Source organism: Salmo trutta, chromosome 34 (assembly GCF_901001165.1).
Source record: "Salmo trutta chromosome 34, fSalTru1.1, whole genome shotgun sequence".
Lineage (NCBI taxonomy): Eukaryota > Metazoa > Chordata > Actinopteri > Salmoniformes > Salmonidae > Salmo > Salmo trutta.
In genome coordinates this window covers 33,819,818-33,842,391 of record NC_042990.1, presented here as the reverse complement: position 1 = coordinate 33,842,391, position 22,574 = coordinate 33,819,818, and the positions used below count along the sequence as shown (strand labels likewise).

At 47.8% G+C, this 22,574-nt stretch overlaps 1 protein-coding gene across 3 annotated transcripts in view; it reads right to left on the bottom strand.

Moving 5' to 3' along the window:
- The window catches only part of LOC115174064 (focal adhesion kinase 1-like), a 230,923-nt gene that overhangs the window by 150,343 nt on the left and 58,006 nt on the right, over positions 1–22,574 (bottom strand). For all 3 annotated transcript variants that reach the window (XM_029732721.1, XM_029732722.1, XM_029732718.1), the window contains exon 2: positions 7,573–7,599. Coding sequence is in view for 1 of the 3 variants with exons in the window: in XM_029732718.1 (XP_029588578.1) it covers positions 7,573–7,599 (27 nt within the window). In the remaining 2 variants the exon portion in view is untranslated. The remainder of the gene's footprint in view (positions 1–7,572; positions 7,600–22,574) is intronic.

Genomic DNA, 22,574 nt, shown 5'->3' with positions numbered 1-22,574 from the left:
CCATTTATAGTTATAAGCAGTGGCGTAGTACGACCCATGTAACCTAGCCCAGATGAAACATACAAACAAGGATTATTCATGATTTCCTTGCCTTTAAAATGTAACAAGTCATTTCCATAACAACACCATTAAATTGTTTGAACCTCTAATTAGGATTCCCTTGGTGATGATTCCCTTGGTGATGATCGCAATTTATCTACCTTGCTAAAGAGGGCTTGAGCCATATACAGTCGTGGCCAAAAGTTTTGAGAATGACACAAATATTAATTTTCACAAAGTCTGCTGCCTCAGTTTGCATGATGGCAATTTGCATATACTCCAGAATGTTATGAAGAGTGATCAGATGAATTGCAATTAATTGCAAAGTCCCTCTTTGCCATGCAAATGAACTGAATCCTAAAAAAAAACATTTCCACTGCATTTCAGCCCTGCCACAAAAGGACCAGGTGACATCATGTCAGTGATTCTCTCGTTAACACAGGTGTGAGTGTTGACGAGGACAAGGCTGGAGATCACTCTGTCATGCTGACTGAGTTCGAATAACAGACTGGAAGCTTCAAAAGGAGGGTGGTGCTTGGAATCATTGTTCTTCCTCTGTCAATCCTGGTTACCTGCAAGGAAACACGTGCCGTCATCATTGCTTTGCACAAAAAGGGCTTCACAGGCAAGGATATTGCTGCCAGTAAGATTGCACCTAAATCAACCGTTTATCGGATCATCAAGAACTTCAAGGAGAGCGGTTCAATTGTTGTGAAGAAGGCTTCATGGCACCCAAGAAAGTCCAGCAAACGCCAGGACTGTCTCCTAAAGTTGATTCAGCTGCGGGATCGGGGCACCACCAGTACAGAGCTGGCTGAGGAATGGCAGCAGGCAGGTGTGAGTGCATCTGCACGCACAGTGAGGCGAAGATTTTTGGAGGATGGCCTGGTGTCAAGAAGGGCATCAAAGAAGCCACTTCTCTCCAGGAAAAACATCAGGGACAGACTGATATTCTGCAAAAGGTACAGGGATTGGACTGCTGGGGACTGGGTTAAAGTCATTTTCTCTGATGAATCCCCTTTCCAAATGTTTGGGGCATCTGGAAAAACTCTTGTCCGGAGAAGACAAGGTGAGCGCTACCATCAGTCCTGTGTCATGCCAACAGTAAAGCAGCCTGAGACCATTCATGTGTGGGGTTGCTTCTCAGCCAAGGGAGTGGGCTCACTCACAATTTTGCCTAAGAACACAGCCATGAATAAAGCATGGTAGCAACACATCCTCCGAGAGCAACTTCTCCCAACCACCCAGGAAAAGTTTGGTGATGAACAATGTCTTTTCCAGCATGATGGAGCACCTTGCCATAAGGCAAAAGTGATAACTAAGTGGCTCGGGGAACAAAACATCGATATTTTGGTCCATGGCCAGGAAACTCCCCAGACCTTAATCCCATTGAGGAATTGTGGTTAAGCCTCAAGAGGCAGGTGGACAAACAAAAACCCACAAATTCTGACAAACTCCAAGCATTGATTATGCAAGAATGGGCTGCCATCAGTCAGGATGTGGCCCAGAAGTTAATTGACAGCAAGCCAGGGCAGATTGCAGAGGTCTTGAAAAAGAAGGGTCAACACTGCAAATATTGACTCTTTGCATCAACTTCATGTAATTGTCAATAAAAGCCTTTGACACTTATGAAATGATTGTAATTATACTACAGTATTCCATAGTAGCATCTGACAAAAATATCTAAAGACACTGAAGCAGCAAACTTTGTGGATATTAATATTTGTGTCATTCTCAAAACTTTTGGCCACGACTATACATCAGTGCAGTGGCCACCTCATTATTCTAACCACCATCAAGCCTGGGATGTGGAGAGACGGAGGGTTATTTAGTCTAACCATCAGGCCTGGGATGAGGAGAGACGGAGGGTTATTTAGTCTAACCATCAGGCCTGGGATGTGGAGAGACGGAGGGTTATTTAGTCTAACCATCAGGCCTGGGATGTGGAGAGACGGAGGGTTATTTAGTCTAACCATCAGGCCTGGGATGAGGAGAGACGGAGGGTTATTTAGTCTAACCGGAGGGTTATTTAGTCTAACCATCAGGCCTGGGATGTGGAGAGACGGAGGTTTATTTAGTCTAACCATCAGGCCTGGGATGAGGAGAGACGGAGGGTTATTTAGTCTAACCATCAGGCCTGGGATGTGGAGAGACGGAGGTTTATTTAGTCTAACCATCAGGCCTGGGATGTGGAGAGACGGAGGGTTATTTAGTCTAACCATCAGGCCTGGGATGAGGAGAGACGGAGGGTTATTTAGTCTAACCATCAGGCCTGGGATGAGGAGAGACGGAGGGTTATTTAGTCTAACCATCAGGCCTGGGATGTGGAGAGACGGAGGTTTATTTAGTCTAACCATCAGGCCTGGGATGAGGAGAGACGGAGGGTTATTTAGTCTAACCATCAGGCCTGGGATGTGGAGAGACGGAGGTTTATTTAGTCTAACCATCCGGCCTGGGATGTGGAGAGACTGAGGGTTATTTAGTCTAACCATCAGGCCTGGGATGAGGAGAGACTGAGGGTTATTTAGTCTAACCATCAGGCCTGGGATGTGGAGATACGGAGGGTTATTTAGTCTAACCATCAGGCCTGGGATGAGGAGAGACGGAGGGTTATTTAGTCTAACCATCAGGCCTGGGATGTGGAGATACGGAGGGTTATTTAGTCTAACCATCAGGCCTGGGATGTGGCGATACGGAGGGTTATTTAGTCTAACCATCAGGCCTGGGATGTGGAGAGACGGAGGGTTATTTAGTCTAACCATCAGGTCTGGGATGTGGAGAGACGGAGGGTTATTTAGTCTAACCATCAGGCCTGGGATGAGGAGAGACGGAGGGTTATTTAGTCTAACCATCAGGCCTGGGATGAGGAGAGACGGAGGGTTATTTAGTCTAACCATCAGGCCTGGGATGTGGAGAGACGGAGGGTTATTTAGTCTAACCATCAGGCCTGGGATGTGGAGAGACGGAGGGTTATTTAGTCTAACCATCAGGCCTGGGATGTGGAGAGACGGAGGGTTATTTAGTCTAACCATCAGGTCTGGGATGTGGAGAGACGGAGGGTTATTTAGTCTAACCATCAGGCCTGGGATGTGGAGAGACGGAGCGTACAGAGAATGCATTCCAAATGGCACCTTTTCCCTACATAGTGCACTACTTTTGAGCAGAACCCTAGGGTAGAGGGTCCATGGGTCCAGGTGGACCTGATAAACCCGACAGCGACCCTGATCAGGTTCGGGGCTGAAATTCTAACATGTCCCTTGGGTCCGGGTGGGGTCATGTTTCAGCTGATAGACCTGACTGGATCCGAACAGACACAACCACGGCTCTGCATATCCTATAGCATATTTATTTTACGCTAATAAAGTGAATTTATTGACTTTATAGAAGGCCTAGCCAACATATAAAGACATTTGTTCACCAGAAGAGCAACTTGGCTGATAAAATATTGTTTTGGTCTGGTCTAGCTTCTTGATCTAAGTCCATTTGGGTTCGGGTCTCATTGTTCTTGGGTCGGTTCGGGTGCTGTGGTGAATGAAGTAATTACTCCCCGAAACATCTGCAGCTCTAAATATCAATAGATATCAATAAGGCAAAATGGCATCCAGATGCTGCAGTTCATTGAGAGGGAATATTTAAGAGTCCAATGCAAACTCTGCGATATAGCTACCAGTTGGTGGGAAAATACGTTTTGAAACTGACTGAAACGGAGAGGTGCTACCTGAAGAAGTCCCATAAGATATGCACATTTCCGTTTTATGTTGCAAATTATTTTGCTACGGTATGCCCTCCTGAATGTAGCCCAGGTGTCTGTATAGCCAAGCGGTAAATATTTTCCCTCTAGTCAGTGAGGTAGGCAGTTAACTGCTGCTCTCTCTTTCTCTCTCTCTGTGTGTTGTCATGCATTTCTTTTCATAGAGTTGGCCTACTTCGCCACTCTCCATTGTTACTGCAAGTGGTTAAGGAGGGCAGGGGACACAAAATGTACGTGTGTGTGTGTGTGTGCGCGTGTGTGTGCGTGTGACTAGGTGTGTAGAGGCAGCAGAGAATTGTCCTTGAGGAGATATTAAGTGTCGAATGATGTGATAAAATATCCAGCTACATAAATGTACATTAAATGTTAGGCTGATATAAAATAACGTCAGGTTTATGGTCGTGGCTGAGGATAAGGTCCCCGGTAAGCATATAAATCATGTTGAAGCCATAAAATAATCAAATCACCATTCACCTCAATGGCTTTAAACACTATTATATCTGGCCAGTGGGTATACAGTTCATCCAAGGCCTCTCCCTCACAGCCTGAGCTTAAAGGGAATAGTTCCTTCAAAACTATCTTTTAGTATTTGGTTCATTAGTCCACTGTTAATACACAGTAATCCCCCAAAAAACATGCATGTCAAGAGTCAGGTTTTCAAGACAGAGCAGTTTTGAATGAACTACCCCTTGAAGAACAGTCCAGCATCGAGACAAAGTATCTCCACTAGTTTGAGTAGAATGTCCTTACAGTGAGGACACACACTGAAAACAATGGAAGATATACTTTGATGCCGCACTCTCTCTCTCTCTTTACAATCTACTGTATAAACCAAAGGGACTGAAATGATTCAGCGACTGCAGTGAGCTGCAGAGAAAACACAGAGCTAACAAAAGTTCAGTATGAGGCAACATGGGGAGAATACCATTTTGAATAGTGTTGATGTAACCTAGATGGTAGACACTGCAGCGATAGCTCTTCACCGACTAGAGGTTCATTAAAAACCTGAAATAGACCTGTCTTGTCTAATGAATGACTCAAATACACACACACACACTGAAATGTCATTTGGGTTTAGTCATTCCGCTGCTATAGATTCGTGTTCCCAGTGACCATCATCCAACGGACACAAACACACACACCTTCAGTCTAATAACCCTTTCCTATATCATCTGAGGAAATATGACTTTTACACTGTGAACACAGACACCCTGGGTGGAGGAGATTCATATTATTATTATTATTGGAGTGCACTTTGAGAACGAAAGAGAAGACTACATCTACATCTTCTTGGGAGTAGGTGGTTGTCCTTCATCTGAGTTGATGTTGGTAAATGACATTCAGGTGACTGATTTATCTAGGAGCCGTCTATTCATCTGAAGAGCACAACTATGAATCAAACCTGCCTTCAAGGATAATCTGACAGAAGCGAATAAGAGAACTTCACAGCATGTAAGATCTCTTGTAGTTCACAGCATATAAGATCTCTTGTAGTTCACAGCATATAAGATCTCTTGTAGTTCACAGCATATAAGATCTCTTGTAGTTCACAGCATATAAGATCTCTTGTAGTTCACAGCATATAAGATCTCTTGTAGTTCACAGCATATAAGATCTCTTGTAGTTCACAGCATGTAAGATCTCTTGTAGTTCACAGCATATAAGATGTCTTGTAGTTCACAGCATATGAGATCTCTTGTAGTTCACAGCATGTAAGATCTCTTGTAGTTCACAGCATATAAGATCTCTTGTAGTTCACAGCATATAAGATCTCTTGTAGTTCACAGCATATAAGATCTCTTGTAGTTCACAGCATATAAGATCTCTTGTAGTTCACAGCATATAAGATCTCTTGTAGTTCACAGCATGTAAGATCTCTTGTAGTTCACAGCATATAAGATGTCTTGTAGTTCACAGCATATGAGATCTCTTGTAGTTCACAGCATATGAGATCTCTTGTAGTTCACAGCATATGAGATCTCTTGTAGTTCACAGCATATGAGATCTCTTGTAGTTCACAGCATGTAAGATCTCTTGTAGTTCACAGCATATGAGATCTCTTGTAGTTCACAGCATATGAGATCTCTTGTAGTTCACAGCATATAAGATCTCTTGTAGTTCACAGCATATTAGATCTCTTGTAGTTCACAGCATATAAGATCTCTTGTAGTTCACAGCATATAATATCTCTTGTAGTTCACAGCATACAGTGAGGGAAAAAAGTATTTGATCCCCTGCTGATTTTGTACGTTTGCCCACTGACAAAGAAATGATCAGTCTATAATTTTAATGGTAGGTTTATTTGAACAGTGAGAGACAGAAGAGACAAAAATGCTATAAATTGATTTGGGAAATAAGTATTTGACCCCTCTGCAAAACATGACTTAGTACTTGGTGGAAAAACCCTTGTTGGCAATCACAGAGGTCAGACGTTTCTTGTAGTTGGCCACCAGGTTTGCATACATCTCAGGAGGGATTTTGTCCCACTCCTCTTTACAGATCTTCTCCAAGTCATTAAGGTTTCGAGGCTGACGTTTGCCAACTCAAACCTTCAGCTCCCTCCACAGATTTTCTATGGGATTAAGGTCTGCTTCTTCTTGAGCCACTCCTTTGTTGCCTTGGTCGTGTGTTTTGGGTCATTGTCATGCTGGAATACCCATCCACGACCCATTTTCAATGCCCTGGCTGAGGGAAGGAGGTTCTCACCCAAGATTTGACGGTACATGGCCCCGTCCATCATCCCTTTGATGCGGTGAAGTTGTCCTGTCCCCTTGGCAGAAAAACACCCCCAAAGCATAATGTTTCCACCTCCATGTTTGACGGTGGGGATGGTGTTCTTGGGGTAATAGGCAGCATTCCTCCTCCTCCAAACACAGCGAGTTGAGTTGATGTCAAAGAGCTCCATTTTGGTCTCATCTGACCACAACACTTTCACCCAGTTGTCTTCTGAATCATTCAGATGTTCATTGGCAAACTTCAGATGGGCATGTATATGTGCTTTCTTGAGCAGGGGGACCTTGCAGGCGCTGCAGGATTTCAGTCCTTCACGGCATAGTGTGTTACCAATTGTTTTCTTGGTGACTATGGTCCCAGCTGCCTTGAGATCATTGAGAAGATCCTCCTGTGTAGTTCTGGGCTGATTCCTCACCGTTCTCATGATCATTGCAACTCCAAGAGGTGAGATCTTGCATGGAGCCCCAGGCCGAGGGAGATTGACAGATCTTTTGTGTTTCTTCCATTTGCGAATAATCGCACCAAATGTTGTCACCTTCTCACCAAGCTGCTTGGCGATGGTCTTGTAGCCCATTCCAGCCTTGTATAGGTCTACAATCTTGTCCCTGACATCCTTGGAGAGCTCTTTGGTCTTGGCCATGGTGGAGAGTTTGGAATCTGATTGATTGATTGCTTCTGTGGACAGGTGTCTTTTATACAGGTAACAAGCTAAGATTAGGAGCACTCCCTTTAAGAGTGTGCTCCTAATCTCAGCTCGTTACCTGTATAAAAGGCACCTGGGAGCCAGAAATCTTTCTGATTGAGAGTGGGTCAAATACTTATTTCCCTCATTAAAATGCAAATCAATTTATAACATTTTTGACATGCGTTTTTCTGGATTTTTTTGTTGTTATTCTGTCTCTCACTGTTCAAATAAACCTACCATTGAAATTATAGACTGGGCAAATGTACAAAATTAGCAGGGGATCAAATACTTTTTTCCCTCACTGTATAAGATCTCTTGTAGTTCATAGCATATAAGATCTCTTGTAGTTCTGAAGGACACTCACCTGTGTAGTAGGAAATTCTGGAAATATCTGCAAAAGAAAGAGACAAAAGGGAAGTGAGTTGGTTTGATCTATCGTTGATCTGTCACTTCAGCACATTGAGCTCAGTGGAGACAAAGAAGCACTGGGTTTACTGGGTCAATGATAATTCCAGAGGGCAGCCTGGCCCAGAGGCTCCAACCCAACCCAGTCCATGGTCACAGAGTGCCCCCTAGCTGTCTGGGGACTGAAGCTGTGGCTATCCCCCAAATGGCAGCCTATTCCCAAGTAGGGCACTACCTTTGACCCATAGGGGCCAGGGCTGGCACAGAGGGGAAGCCCTATGATGACACCATAATCTGTGTCACAGTTCACAGTCAACCGGATGGCAGGGTAACATCCAGAAGGCCATTTAAGTCCCCTGGGGTTGGGCTTCAGAGTGCTAAGTGGTACTTGGGCCACAAACAGACAGGATGGATGGACAGACAGACGGATGTGGTTTTAGTCCCTCAGGTTTGTGTACTCCGAGCTCTGACCAACTGGCAAGTGTCTTCACTGATATAGTCAACCTCTCGCTGTCGGAGTCTGTAATACCAACATGTTTCAAGCAGACCACCATAGTCCCTGTGCCCAAGAATACGAAGGTAAGCTGCCTAAATGACTACCGACCCGTAGCACTCACATCTGTAGCCATGAAATGCTTTGAAAGGCTGGTCATGGCTCACAACACCAGTATCCCAGAAACCCTAGACGCACTCCAATCTGCATACCACACCAACAGAGCTACAGATGATGCAATCTCTATTGCACTCCACACTGCCCTTTCCCACCTGGACAAAAGGAACACCTATGTGAGAATGTTGTTCATTGACTAAAGCTCAGCGTTCAACACCATAGTGCCCTCAAAGCTCATCAATAAGCTAAGGACCCTGGGACTAAACACCTCCCTCTGCAACTGGATCCTGATGGGTCTCCCCCAGGTGGTAAGGATAGGCAACAACACATCCGCCACGCTGATCCTCAACACGGGGGCCCCTTGAGGGTGCGTGCTCAGTCCCCTCCTGTACTCCCTGTTCACTCATGACTGCATGGCCAGGCACGACTCCAACACCATCATTAAGTTTGCTGATGACACAACAGTGGTAGGCCTGATCACCGACAACGATGAGACAGCCTATAGGGAGGTCAGAGACCAGGCCATGTGGTGCCAGGACAACAACCTCTCCCTCAACGTGATCAAGACAAAGGAGATGATTGTAGACTACAGGAAAAAGAGGACCGAGCACGCCCCCATTCTCATCGACGGGGCTGTAGTGGAACAGGTTGAGAGCTTCAAGTTCCTTGGTGACCACATCACCAAAAAACTAACATGGTCCAAGCACACCAAGACAGTCGTGAAGAGGGCACAACAAAACCTTTTCCCCCTCAGGAGACTGAAAAGATTTGGTATGGGTCCTCAGATCCTCAAAAGGTTTTACAGCTGCACCATCGAGAGCATCCTGGCGGGTTGCATCAATGCCTGGTATGGCAACTGCTCGGCCTTCGACCGCAAGGCACTAGAGAGGGTAGTGCGTATGGCCTAGTACATCACTGGGGCCAAGCTTCCTGCCATCCAGGACCTCTATACTAGGCGGTGTCAGAGGAAGGCCCTAAAAATTGTCAAAGACTCCAGCCACCTTAGTCATAGACTGTTCTCTCTGCTACCGCATGGCAAGCGGTAGCTTGCCATAAGACTCCTGAACAGCTAATCAAATGGCTACCCGGACTATTTGCATCCCCCTCCACGCTGCTGTTACTCTCTGTTATTATCTATGCATAGCCACGTTAATAACCCTACCTGCATGTACATAATTACCTCGACACCGGTGCCCCCACACATTGACTCTGTACTGGTACCCCCTGTATATAACCCCGCTATTGTTATTTACTGCTGCTCCTTAATTATTTGTTTTTCTTATCTCTTCCCTTTTGTTTGTAGGTATTTTCTTAAAACTGCATTGTTGGTGAAGGGCTTGTTGTATTCGGCGCATGTGACAAATAACATTTGATTCGATTTTGGCCACAAACAGACAGGATGGAGGGCGAGACAGAAGGATGTGGTTTTAATCTCTCAGGTTTGGCCATAGACAGACAGGACGGATGGATGTGGTTTTAATCTCTCAGTTTTGGTCATAGACAGACAGGACGGATGGATGTGGTTTTAATCTCTCAGGTTTGGCCATAGACAGACAGGATGGAGGGAGAGACAGAAGGATGTGGTTTTAATCTCTCAGGTTTGGCCATAGACAGACAGGATGGAAGGATGTGGTTTTGATCTCTCAGGTTTGGCCATAGACAGACAGGATGGACGGATGTGGTTTTAGCCTGTCACGGGTTAGAATAAGGTTAATCAATTGTCAAGAGTACAGCCAGAATACAATGAGAATAATGGGTTATAGGATAGGCACGCACTTCCTGTGTGTGTGTGTGTGTGTGTGTGTGTGTGTGTGTGTGTGTGTGTGTGTGTGTGTGTGTGTGTGTTTGCGTGCCGGTGTCATGCATGCAGAGCATTATCACATCATCTAGCCTTACAGTACTTCTATCATAGCTAACCTACTAGGATTGAGCCAATATATGATTAAATCTAATATCACGCAAGATGATGTATTGTGGAAGACTATACTATTTGAACTTTACAAATTAAAACTGTGCAGTTTTATCAGTTAGGCCGTATTAATGTGCAGGCCGTATTAATGTGCAGGCTGTATTAATGTGCAGGCTGTATTAATGTGCAGGCTGTATTCATGTGCAGACCGTATTAATGTGCAGACCGTATTAATGTGCAGACCGTATTAATGTGCAGACCGTATTAATGTGCAGGCTGTATTAATGTGCAGGCTGTATTAATGTGCAAGTCGTATTAATGTGCAGACCAATGTGCAGGCCGTATTAATGTGCAGACCGTATTAATGTGCAGGCCGTATTAATGTGCAGACCGTATTAATGTGCAGGCCGTATTAATGTGCAGACCGTATTAATGTGCAGACCGTATTAATGTGCAGGCCGTATTAATGTGCAGGCCGTATTAATGTGCAGGCCGTATTAATGTGCAGGCCGTATTAATGTGCAGGCCGTATTAATGTGCAGGCCGTATTAATGTGCAGGCCGTATTAATGTGCAGGCCGTATTAATGTGCAGGCCGTATTAATGTGCAGGCCGTATTAATGTGCAGGCCGAGGCCGTATTAATGTGCAGGCCGTATTAATGTGCAGGCCGTATTAATGTGTGCAGGCCGTATTAATGTGCAGGCCGTATTAATGTGCAGGCCGTATTAATGTGCAGGCCGTATTAATGTGCAGGCCGTATTAATGTGCAGACCGTATTAATGTGCAGGCTGTATTAATGTGCAGGCTGTATTAATGTGCAGGCCGTATTAATGTGCAGGCCGTATTAATGTGCAGGCTGAATTAATGTGCAGACCGTATTAATGTGCAGGCCGTATTAATGTGCAGGCCGTATTAATGTGCAGACCGTATTAATGTGCAGGCCGTATTAATGTGCAGGCCGTATTAATGTGCAGGCCGTATTAATGTGCAGGCCGTATTAATGTGCAGGCCGTATTAATGTGCAGGCCGTATTAATGTGCAGGCTGTATTAATAAGTTGAAAACGAAGTCTAAATGAATGAAGTAAGCCTTGTTTTTTCGCCATACTAAGATTATTTAAATAGAATGTGACTTTAATACTGTAAATAAGCAAAACAAAGCGCAGTCTGAAATTATCTCGTTTTTAACGGATTAAAACGACTATATTGGATATCGCGATATTTGAAGTAGTATATCGTAGAAGAGGTCTCCCCAAATATCGCCCAACCCTAACCTACAAGCTGACAAGGTAGAAATCTGTCGTTCTGCCGCTCCGCACCTCTCTGATTCAGAAGGGTTGGGTTAAAGCAGCCCTCCACACCTCTCTGATTCAGAAGGGTTGGGTTAAAGCAGCCCTCCACACCTCTCTGATTCAGAAGGGTTGGGTTAAAGCAGCCTCCACACCTCTCTGATTCAGAAGGGTTGGGTTAAAGCAGCCTCCACACCTCTCTGATTCAGAAGGGTTGGGTTAAAGCAGCCCTCCACACCTCTCTGATTCAGAAGGGTTGGGTTAAAGCAGCCTCCACACCTCTCTGATTCAGAAGGGTTGGGTTAAAGCAGCCCTCCACACCTCTCTGATTCAGAAGGGTTGGGTTAAAGCAGCCCTCCACACCTCTCTGATTCAGAAGGGTTGGGTTAAAGCAGCCCTCCACACCTCTCTGATTCAGAAGGGTTGGGTTAAAGCAGCCCCCCCACACCTCTCTGATTCAGAAGGGTTGGGTTAAAGCAGCCCTCCACACCTCTCTGATTCAGAAGGGTTGGGTTAAAGCAGCCCCCCCACACCTCTCTGATTCAGAAGGGTTGGGTTAAAGCAGCCCTCCACACCTCTCTGATTCAGAAGGGTTGGGTTAAAGCAGCCCTCCACACCTCTCTGATTCAGAAGGGTTGGGTTAAAGCAGCGCTCCACACCTCTCTGATTCAGAAGGGTTGGGTTAAAGCAGCCCCTCCACACCTCTCTGATTCAGAAGGGTTGGGTTAAAGCAGCGCTCCACACCTCTCTGATTCAGAAGGGTTGGGTTAAAGCAGCCCCCCACACCTCTCTGATTCAGAAGGGTTGGGTTAAAGCAGCCCTCCACACCTCTCTGATTCAGAAGGGTTGGGTTAAAGCAGCCCTCCACACCTCTCTGATTCAGAAGGGTTGGGTTAAAGCAGCCTCCACACCTCTCTGATTCAGAAAGGTTGGGTTAAAGCAGCCCTCCACACCTCTCTGATTCAGAAGGGTTGGATTAAAGCAGCCCTCCACACCTCTCTGATTCAGAAGGGTTGGGTTAAAGCAGCCCTCCACACCTCTCTGATTCAGAAGGGTTGGGTTAAAGCAGCCTCCACACCTCTCTGATTCAGAAGGGTTGGGTTAAAGCAGCCCTCCACACCTCTCTGATTCAGAAGGGTTGGGTTAAAGCAGCCTCCACACCTCTCTGATTCAGAAGGGTTGGGTTAAAGCAGCCCTCCACACCTCTCTGATTCAGAGGGGTTGGGTTAAAGCAGCCTCCACACCTCTCTGATTCAGAAGGGTTGGGTTAAAGCAGCCCTCCACACCTCTCTGATTCAGAGGGGTTGGGTTAAAGCAGCCCTCCACACCTCTCTGATTCAGAAGGGTTGGGTTAAAGCAGCCCTCCACACCTCTCTGATTCAGAAGGGTTGGGTTAAAGCAGCCCTCCACACCTCTCTGATTCAGAAGGGTTGGGTTAAAGCAGCCCTCCACACCTCTCTGATTCAGAAGGGTTGGGTTAAAGCAGCCCTCCACACCTCTCTGATTCAGAGGGGTTGGGTTAAAGCAGCCCTCCACACCTCTCTGATTCAGAAGGGTTGGGTTAAAGCAGCCCTCCACACCTCTCTGATTCAGAAGGGTTGGGTTAAAGCAGCCCTCCACACCTCTCTGATTCAGAGGGGTTGGGTTAAAGCAGCCCTCCACACCTCTCTGATTCAGAAGGGTTGGGTTAAAGCAGCCCTCCACACCTCTCTGATTCAGAAGGGTTGGGTTAAAGCAGCCCTCCACACCTCTCTGATTCAGAAGGGTTGGGTTAAAGCAGCCTCCACACCTCTCTGATTCAGAAGGGTTGGGTTAAAGCAGCCTCCACACCTCTCTGATTCAGAAGGGTTGGGTTAAAGCAGCCCTCCACACCTCTCTGATTCAGAGGGGTTGGGTTAAAGCAGCCCTCCACACCTCTCTGATTCAGAAGGGTTGGGTTAAAGCAGCCCTCCACACCTCTCTGATTCAGAAGGGTTGGGTTAAAGCAGCCCTCCACACCTCTCTGATTCAGAAGGGTTGGGTTAAAGCAGCCCTCCACACCTCTCTGATTCAGAAGGGTTGGGTTAAAGCAGCCCCCCCACACCTCTCTGATTCAGAAGGGTTGGGTTAAAGCAGCCCCCCACACCTCTCTGATTCAGAAGGGTTGGGTTAAAGCAGCCCTCCACACCTCTCTGATTCAGAAGGGTTGGGTTAAAGCAGCCCCCCACACCTCTCTGATTCAGAAGGGTTGGGTTAAAGCAGCCCTCCACACCTCTCTGATTCAGAAGGGTTGGGTTAAAGCAGCCCTCCACACCTTTTTGATTCAGAAGGGTTGGGTTAAAGCAGCCTCCACACCTCTCTGATTCAGAGGGGTTGGGTTAAATGTAGAAGACACATTTCAGTTGAAGGCATTCAGTTGGACAACTGACTAGGTTTCCCCCTTTCCCTTTCCTTTCCTTTACCACAATGGCACGTTTACATCAATACTATCCATTTCCCTATTAGATACACAAATCATATTGAATATCAACACAGTCAATTAAGTTGAAACAAATTGAACCTGACAGGTACAAACTGCAGGTGGGGATGCAGGCTAAGGCAATCAAACTGAAGTGGGGAAATGTGTCTACAAGAATCAATATTGAGGTGAAATCTGCTCTGCTTGTAATTAGGTCAAACTCATTTCAGTGCCTCGACTAGAGCATAATCATAATTTGTACTGTGTGTCGATTCCAAAGTGACAGCACAGGAACACAAACATCCATGACACCATGACTGCTGTGAAGAACGAGAACACACGTTGCCCAGAGAGAGTTGAGTCTCAGCCTTCAGAACACACGTTGCCCAGAGAGAGTTGAGTCTCAGCCTTCAGAACACACGTTGCCCAGAGAGAGTTGAGTCTCAGCCTTCAGAACACACGTTGCCCAGAGAGAGTTGAGTCTCAGCCTTCAGAACACACGTTGCCCAGAGAGAGTTGAGTCTCAGCCTTCAGAACACACGTTGCCCAGAGAGAGTTGAGTCTCAGCCTTCAGAACACACGTTGCCCAGAGAGAGTTGAGTCTCAGCTGAACACTGCGGTCTCAGTAATGATAGGTCAGTGGTAGAACAACATGTGATTTAATAGAAGAGGAGAAGTGGCAGAGAGAGAGAGAGAGAGAGAGAGAGAAAGAGAGAGAGAGAGAGAGAGAGAGAGAGAGAGAGAGAGAGAGAGAGAGACTCTTTTGGGGGGGGCAGACTGTCTTGAAAGCAGGCATCTCTTCCACATTCCCTAGTATATGGTGCAGTATATGGTGCAATACTTTTTATCAAAGTCCTATGGGCCTTTATCAAAAGTAGTGCACTTTGTAGGGAATAGGGTGCATATGTCTCTGTTCAAAAGTAGTGCACTTTGTAGGGAATAGGGTGCCATCTCAACAATACGGAAATCAAGAAGCTACAGAACAATTATCAACAATGAGAAGCATCCCATATCATCCTTCTGCAGTTGGTTTCGTTTCAAGATGAGTCCAATGATCCATCATTAGAACGTTATTACATTGACTTGAGATGTGTAGGAGGTGCAGCTCTCTCAGCCTATAGATCAACCGGGGATATATTACTTGTAAGGGTGTCGGTCTATAGGTCGTTTTAATTCAATTTCTGAGGAGCTTGAGGCCCAGAATGAACCATATGCCCTCTCTAAAGAGTCTGAACTTATTAAGTTATGAGTGTAGGGTTGGTAAAGAAAATCTAAGTCCCTTAATAATCCATATATCCAAGCGCCAGTTGATTAAATCACCATGTGAAAGGCATGACTGTCCATCCAGGGTTTAATGGATTAGACTGGCTAACTGGCTGTCTCTGTGCGTCTGTCCATTCGTCCAGTGTCTCTTTAATAGACTAGCATCACAAAGGTACACATGGTCCTTTCTCTGACGCTGGATCACCAACTAGATAGGCCAGCAGTAGAGACTAGAGATGCTAGGAGACAGGCTAGCTTTAATAGGACTAATCACACCTCACTGTGCTAACACTAGCAGTAGAGACTAGTGATGCTAGGAGACAGGCTAGCTTTAATAGGACTAATCACACCTCATTGTGCTAACACTAGCAGTAGAGACTAGAGATGCTAGGAGACAGGCTAGCTTTAATAGGACTAATCACACCTCACTGTGCTAACACTAGCAGTAGAGACTAGAGATGCTAGGAGACAGGCTAGCTTTAATAGGACTAATCACACCTCACTGTGCTAACACTAGCAGTAGAGACTAGTGATGCTAAGAGACAGGCTAGCTTTAATAGGACTAATCACACCTCACTGTGCTAACACTAGCAGTAGAGACTAGAGATGCTAGGAGACAGGCTAGCTTTAATAGGACTAATCACACCTCACTGTGCTAACACTAGCAGTAGAGACTAGAGATGCTAGGAGACAGGCTAGCTTTAATAGGACTAATCACACCTCACTGTGCTAACACTAGCAGTAGAGACTAGAGATGCTAGGAGACAGGCTAGCTTTAATAGGACTAATCACACCTCACTGTGCTAACACTAGCAGTAGAGGCTAGTGATGCTAGGAGACAGGCTAGCTTTAATAGGACTAATCACACCTCACTGTGCTAACACTAGCAGTAGAGACTAGTGATGCTAGGAGACAGGCTAGCTTTAATAGGACTAATCACACCTCACTGTGCTAACACTAGCAGTAGAGACTAGTGATGCTAAGAGACAGGCTAGCTTTAATAGGACTAATCACACCTCACTGTGCTAACACTAGCAGTAGAGACTAGAGATGCTAGGAGACAGGCTAGCTTTAATAGGACTAATCACACCTCACTGTGCTAACACTAGCAGTAGAGACTAGAGATGCTAGGAGACAGGCTAGCTTTAATAGGACTAATCACACCTCACTGTGCTAACACTAGCAGTAGAGGCTAGTGATGCTAGGAGACAGGCTAGCTTTAATAGGACTAATCACACCTCACTGTGCTATTTTATTTATTTTTAAATTGTATTTAACCAGGCAAGTCAGTTAAGAACAAATTCTTATTTACAATTTACAATGACGGCCTACCCCTAACGACGCACAGCCCTATGGGACTCCCAAACACGGCCGGTTGTGATACAGCATGGAATCGAACCAGGGTCTGCAGTGGTGCCTCTAGCACTGAGATGCAGTGCCTTAAACCGCTGCGTCACTCGGGAGCCCATGAGTGCTAATGCTAACACTCTCTCTGCTAAGAACCAGCCCTGACCCATGTCAGGTTGTCAGGTCTAGGTCTCGACACGGTGGTCAGTGTAAAGTATGGACGGCATTATGGGGCTGTGGTGGAGGGCCCTGGTCTGGTCTGTCCCTGCCTGGTAACTTGACCCGGCCCCCACAAAGGGCCCCTTCTGTCTGGCAGGGGGCCAAAACACCTGCTCCTCAAGCTGTCCTCTGGAGACTCCACGCACATACGCACGTACGCACACACGCACGTACGCACACAGAGACACAGACAGAGACACAGAGACAGAGACACACACAGGGAAAGAGATATACGACCTGGGAGTGCCTAGTGCCTACATTTATCTTATTGCTGGGGAGAGAAAACAAGGCTTTCTCAAACAAGGCTCTCTCTCTGACTCCGGTGTATTTGAGCAAGCACAGCTCTCTCCTCCGCATTTTAAAGCTGCTGACAGCTCCGTGTTGACTGGGAGGCAAAAAGCAGTGTCTAAAAGACACAAGCAGGCTGAGTGTGGGGGTAAATGTCTGGTAGGGCACACAAACACAACAATCACTGCTGTCCAAGATGCCTGCCCTCAAGTTACCTTAGTGCCTGACTGTCATATCCATTTTAAATGATTCAGAATCCATGATTGAATAGGCCTCAATGAGGCTTTCTTTACATATCAACATCTGGACATTCTGAGAATGGATACAGCATGGGCAGCATGTTAGATAGAGATGGGTGTCTCTATTTTATGATTATTCATTTAGATTATTACTATAGGCTATTACTATATTATACCTTATTATTACTATATTACATATATATTATATTACTATATGACATACTGTATATATAGTATTACTATACTATTATATTGTGAGTGTAGCTCCTATATGAAAGACAGGCTACGTAGTTACAGGGCTACAGGTTTACAGGGCTACAGGATTACAGGGCTACAGGGCTGCAGGGCTGCAGGGTTGCAGGACTACAGGGTTACATGGTTTCTGGGCTACATGGTTGCAGGATTGCAGGGCTACAGGATTGCAGGGATACAGGATTGCAGGGCTACAGGATTGCAGGGATACAGGATTGCAGGGCTACAGGATTGCAGGGATACAGGATTGCAGGGCTACAGGATTGCAGGGCTACAGGGTTGCAGGGCTGAAGGCCACAGGGTTACAGGGCTGCATGACTAAAAGGCTGCAGGGATACAGGATTGCAGGGCTACAGGGTTACAGGGCTACAGGGTTACCTGGCTACAGGGCTGCAGGGTTACAGGGATACAGGGCCGCAGGGCTACACAGCTTCAGGGTTGCAGGGCTACAGGGTTGCAAGGCTACAGGACTACAGGGTTACATGGTTTCTGGGCTACATGGTTGCAGGATTGCAGGGCTACAGGATTGCAGGGCTACAGGATTGCAGGGCTACAGGGTTGCAGGGCTGAAGACCACAGGGTTGCAAGGCTACAGGGTTGCAGGGCTACAGGGTTACAGGGCTACAGGGTTACCTGGCTACAGGGCTGCAGGGTTACAGGGCTACAGGGCCGCAGGGCTACACAGCTTCAGGGTTGCAGGACTACAGGGTTACATGGTTTCTGGGCTACATGGTTGCAGGATTGCAGGGCTACAGGATTGCAGGGCTACAGGATTGCAGGGATAAAGGATTGCAGGGCTACAGGATTGCAGGGCTACAGGGTTGCAGGGCTGAAGGCCACAGGGTTACAGCGCTGCATGACTAAAAGGCTGCAGGGCTACAGGGCTGAAGGGCTACAGGGTTACAAGACTACACAGCTGCAGGGCTACAGGGTTGCAGGGCTACAGGGTTGCAGGGCTACAGGGTTGCAAGGCTACAGGGTTGCAGGACTACAGGGTTGCATGGTTTCTGGGCTACATGGTTGCAGGATTGCAGGGCTACAGGGTTGAGGGCTGAAGGCCACAGGGCTGCATGACTAAAGGGCTGCAGGGCTACAGGATTTCAGGGCTACAGAGCTGCAGGGTTACAGGGCTACAGGACTACACAGCTGCAGGGCTACAGAGTTGCAGGGCTACAGGGCTACATGGCTACAGGGCTGCAGGGCTACAGGGTTGCAGGGCTACAGGGTTGCAGAGCTGCAGAGCTACAGGGCTACATGGCTACATGGCTACAGGGCTACAGGGTTGCAGGGCTGCAGAGCTACAGGGCTACAGGGTTGCAGGGCTGCAGAGCTACAGGGCTGCATGGCTACAGGGCTGCAGGGTTGCAGGGCTACAGGGCTACAGGGTTGCAGGGCTGCAGAGCTACAGGGCTACAGGGTTGCGTAGCTGCAGAGCTACAGGGCTACAGGTTTGCAGGGCTACAGGGCTACACAGCTGCAGGGCTACAGGGTTGCAGGGCTACAGGTCTACAGGGTTGCAGGGCTACAGGGCTACATGGCTACAGGGTTGCAGGGCTACATGGCCACATGGCTACAGGGCTACAGGGTTGCAGGGCTGCAGAGCTACAGGGCTACAGGGCTACAGGGTTGCAGGGTTGCAGGGCTGCAGAGCTACAGGGCTGGCCACCTGTGGTGGTGTGCTGGAGGGGTGAAGACTATGTGAAATGGCCGAGATGTCGTGTTCTGAAAGAAAAGTGCCATGTGGGGTTTGGCTTTGGGACAGAACCTGCCGTATATCACCAACAGGCAGTCTGACACACACCCCACAGATTGGGGCATCAATAAACCAGCAAGCGTTGCATGGCATCGTGTGAACCAGGGATGTCACTCACACAAGCTGCAGCTGCTTTCATGTCCAGCCCATATCAAGTGCCATTACCACCAAGCATACATCACAACCCAACAGATCAATCAATCAGCCAGTTACACAAGCCAGGCATACTACTGCTGTCCCATGGAATTATGACAGACTGGGTCTACATCCCAAATTACACACACATCTCTATGTAGTGCACTACTTTTGACCATAACCAACTCTCTATATAGTGAATAGGGTTCCATTTTGACCATAGCCAACACTATATATAGTAAATAGGGTCCCAATTTGACCCAACACTCTATATAGTGAATAGGGTGCCGTCCCCTGTCAGAATAGCCCTCCAGTGCTCCGCAGGTCTGTCATCAACGGTTGTTTGATGCGTTTGGGGCTTCCAACTGAACTGATGAGACCATTGTTTCTGATGAGTCTTCTGTCTCTTGCAGCAATTAGAGAGAGAGAGAGAGTTGTAGAGGAGAGTAGTGAGGAGGCTGTGACTCTCTGGGCCTGACCTACAGTAGTGAGGAGGCTGTAACTCTCTGGGCCTGACCTACAGTAGTGAGGAGGCTGTGACTCTCTGGGCCTGACCTACAGTAGTGAGGAGGCAGTAACAGTCTGGGCCTGACCTACAGTAGTGAGGAGGCAGTAACAGTCTGGGCCTGACCTACAGTACTGAGGAGGCAGTAACAGTCTGGGCCTGACCTACAGTAGTGAGGAGGCTGTAACTCTCTGGGCCTGACCTACAGTACTGAGGAGGCAGTAACAGTCTGGGCCTGACCTACAGTAGTGAGGAGGGAGAAACAGTCTGGGCCTGACCTACAGTAGTGAGGAGGCTGTAACTCTCTGGGCCTGACCTACAGTGGTGAGGAGGCTGTAACTCTCTGGGCCTGACCTACAGTAGTGAGGAGGCTGTAACTCTCTGGGCCTGACCTACAGTAGTGAGGAGGCTGTAACTCTCTGGGCCTGACCTACAGTAGTGAGGAGGCAGTAACTCTCTGGGCCTGACCTACAGTAGTGAGGAGGCTGTAACTCTCTGGGCCTGACCTACAGTAGTGAGGAGGCTGTAACTCTCTGGGCCTGACCTACAGTAGTGAGGAGGCTGTGACTCTCTGGGCCTGACCTACAGTAGTGAGGAGGCTGTAACTCTCTGGGCCTGACCTACAGTAGTGAGGAGGCTGTAACTCTCCTGGGCCTGACCTACAGTAGTGAGGAGGCAGAAACAGTCTGGGCCTGACCTACAGTAGTGAGGAGGCTGTAACTCTCTGGGCCTGACCTACAGTGGTGAGGAGGCTGTAACTCTCTGGGCCTGACCTACAGTAGTGAGGAGGCAGTAACAGTCTGGGCCTGACCTACAGTAGTGAGGAGGCTGTAACAGTCTGGGCCTGACCTACAGTAGTGAGGAGGCCGAAACAGTCTGGGCCTGACCTACAGTAGTGAGGAGGCTGTAACTCTCTGGGCCTGACCTACAGTAGTGAGGAGGCTGTAACTCTCTGGGCCTGACCTACAGTAGGTGAGGAGGCTGTAACTCTCTGGGCCTGACCTACAGTAGTGAGGAGGCTGTAACTCTCTGGCCTGACCTACAGTAGTGAGGAGGCTGTAACTCTCTGGGCCTGACCTACAGTAGTGAGGAGGCTGTAACTCTCTGGGCCTGACCTACAGTAGTGAGGAGGCTGTAACTCTCTGGGCCTGACCTACAGTAGTGAGGAGGCTGTAACTCTCTGGGCCTGACCTACAGTAGTGAGGAGGCTGTAACTCTCTGGGCCTGACCTACTAGTAGTGAGGAGGCTGTAACTCTCTGGGCCTGACCTACAGTAGTGAGGAGGCTGTAACTCTCTGGGCCTGACCTATAGTAGTGAGGAGGCTGTAACTCTCTGGGCCTGACCTACAGTAGTGAGGAGGCTGTAACTCTCTGGGCCTGACCTATAGTAGTGAGGAGGCTGTAACTCTCTGGGCCTGACCTACAGTAGTGAGGAGGCTGTAACTCTCTGGGCCTGACCTACAGTAGTGAGGAGGCAGAAACAGTCTGGGCCTGACCTACAGTAGTGAGGAGGCTGTAACTCTCTGGGCCTGACCTACAGTAGTGAGGAGGCTGTAACTCTCTGGGCCTGACCTACAGTAGTGAGGAGGCAGTAACTCCTCTGGGCCTAACCTACAGTAGTGAGGAGGCTGTAACTCTCTGGGCCTGACCTACAGTAGTGAGGAGGCTGTAACTCTCTGGGCCTGACCTACAGTAGTGAGGAGGCTGTGACTCTCTGGGCCTGACCTACAGTAGTGAGGAGGCTGTAACTCTCTGGGCCTGACCTACAGTAGTGAGGAGGCTGTAACTCTCTGGGCCTGACCTACAGTAGTGAGGAGGCAGAAACAGTCTGGGCCTGACCTACAGTAGTGAGGAGGCTGTAACTCTCTGGGCCTGACCTACAGTGGTGAGGAGGCTGTAACTCTCTGGGCCTGACCTACAGTAGTGAGGAGGCAGTAACAGTCTGGGCCTGACCTACAGTAGTGAGGAGGCTGTAACTCTCTGGGCCTGACCTACAGTAGTGAGGAGGCTGTAACTCTCTGGGCCTGACCTACAGTAGTGAGGAGGCTGTAACTCTCTGGGTCTGACTTACAGTAGTGAGGAGGCAGTAACAGTCTGGGCCTGACCTACAGTAGTGAGGAGGCTGTAACTCTCTGGGCCTGACCTACAGTAGTGAGGAGGCAGTAACAGTCTGGGCCTGACCTACAGTAGTGAGGAGGCCGAAACAGTCTGGGCCTGACCTACAGTAGTGAGGAGGCTGTAACTCTCTGGGCCTGACCTACAGTAGTGAGGAGGCTGTAACTCTCTGGGCCTGACCTACAGTGGTGAGGAGGCTGTAACTCTCTGGGCCTGACCTACAGTAGTGAGGAGGCAGTAACTCTCTGGGCCTGACCTACAGTAGTGAGGAGGCTGTAACTCTCTGGGCCTAACCTACAGTAGTGAGGAGGCTGTAACTCTCTGGGCCTGACCTACAGTAGTGAGGAGGCTGTAACTCTCTGGGCCTGACCTACAGTAGTGAGGAGGCTGTAACTCTCTGGGCCTGACCTACAGTAGTGAGGAGGCTGTAACTCTCTGGGCCTGACCTATAGTAGTGAGGAGGCTGTAACTCTCTGGGCCTGACCTACAGTAGTGAGGAGGCTGTAACTCTCTGGGCCTGACCTATAGTAGTGAGGAGGCTGTAACTCTCTGGGCCTGACCTACAGTAGTGAGGAGGCTGTAACTCTCTGGGCCTGACCTA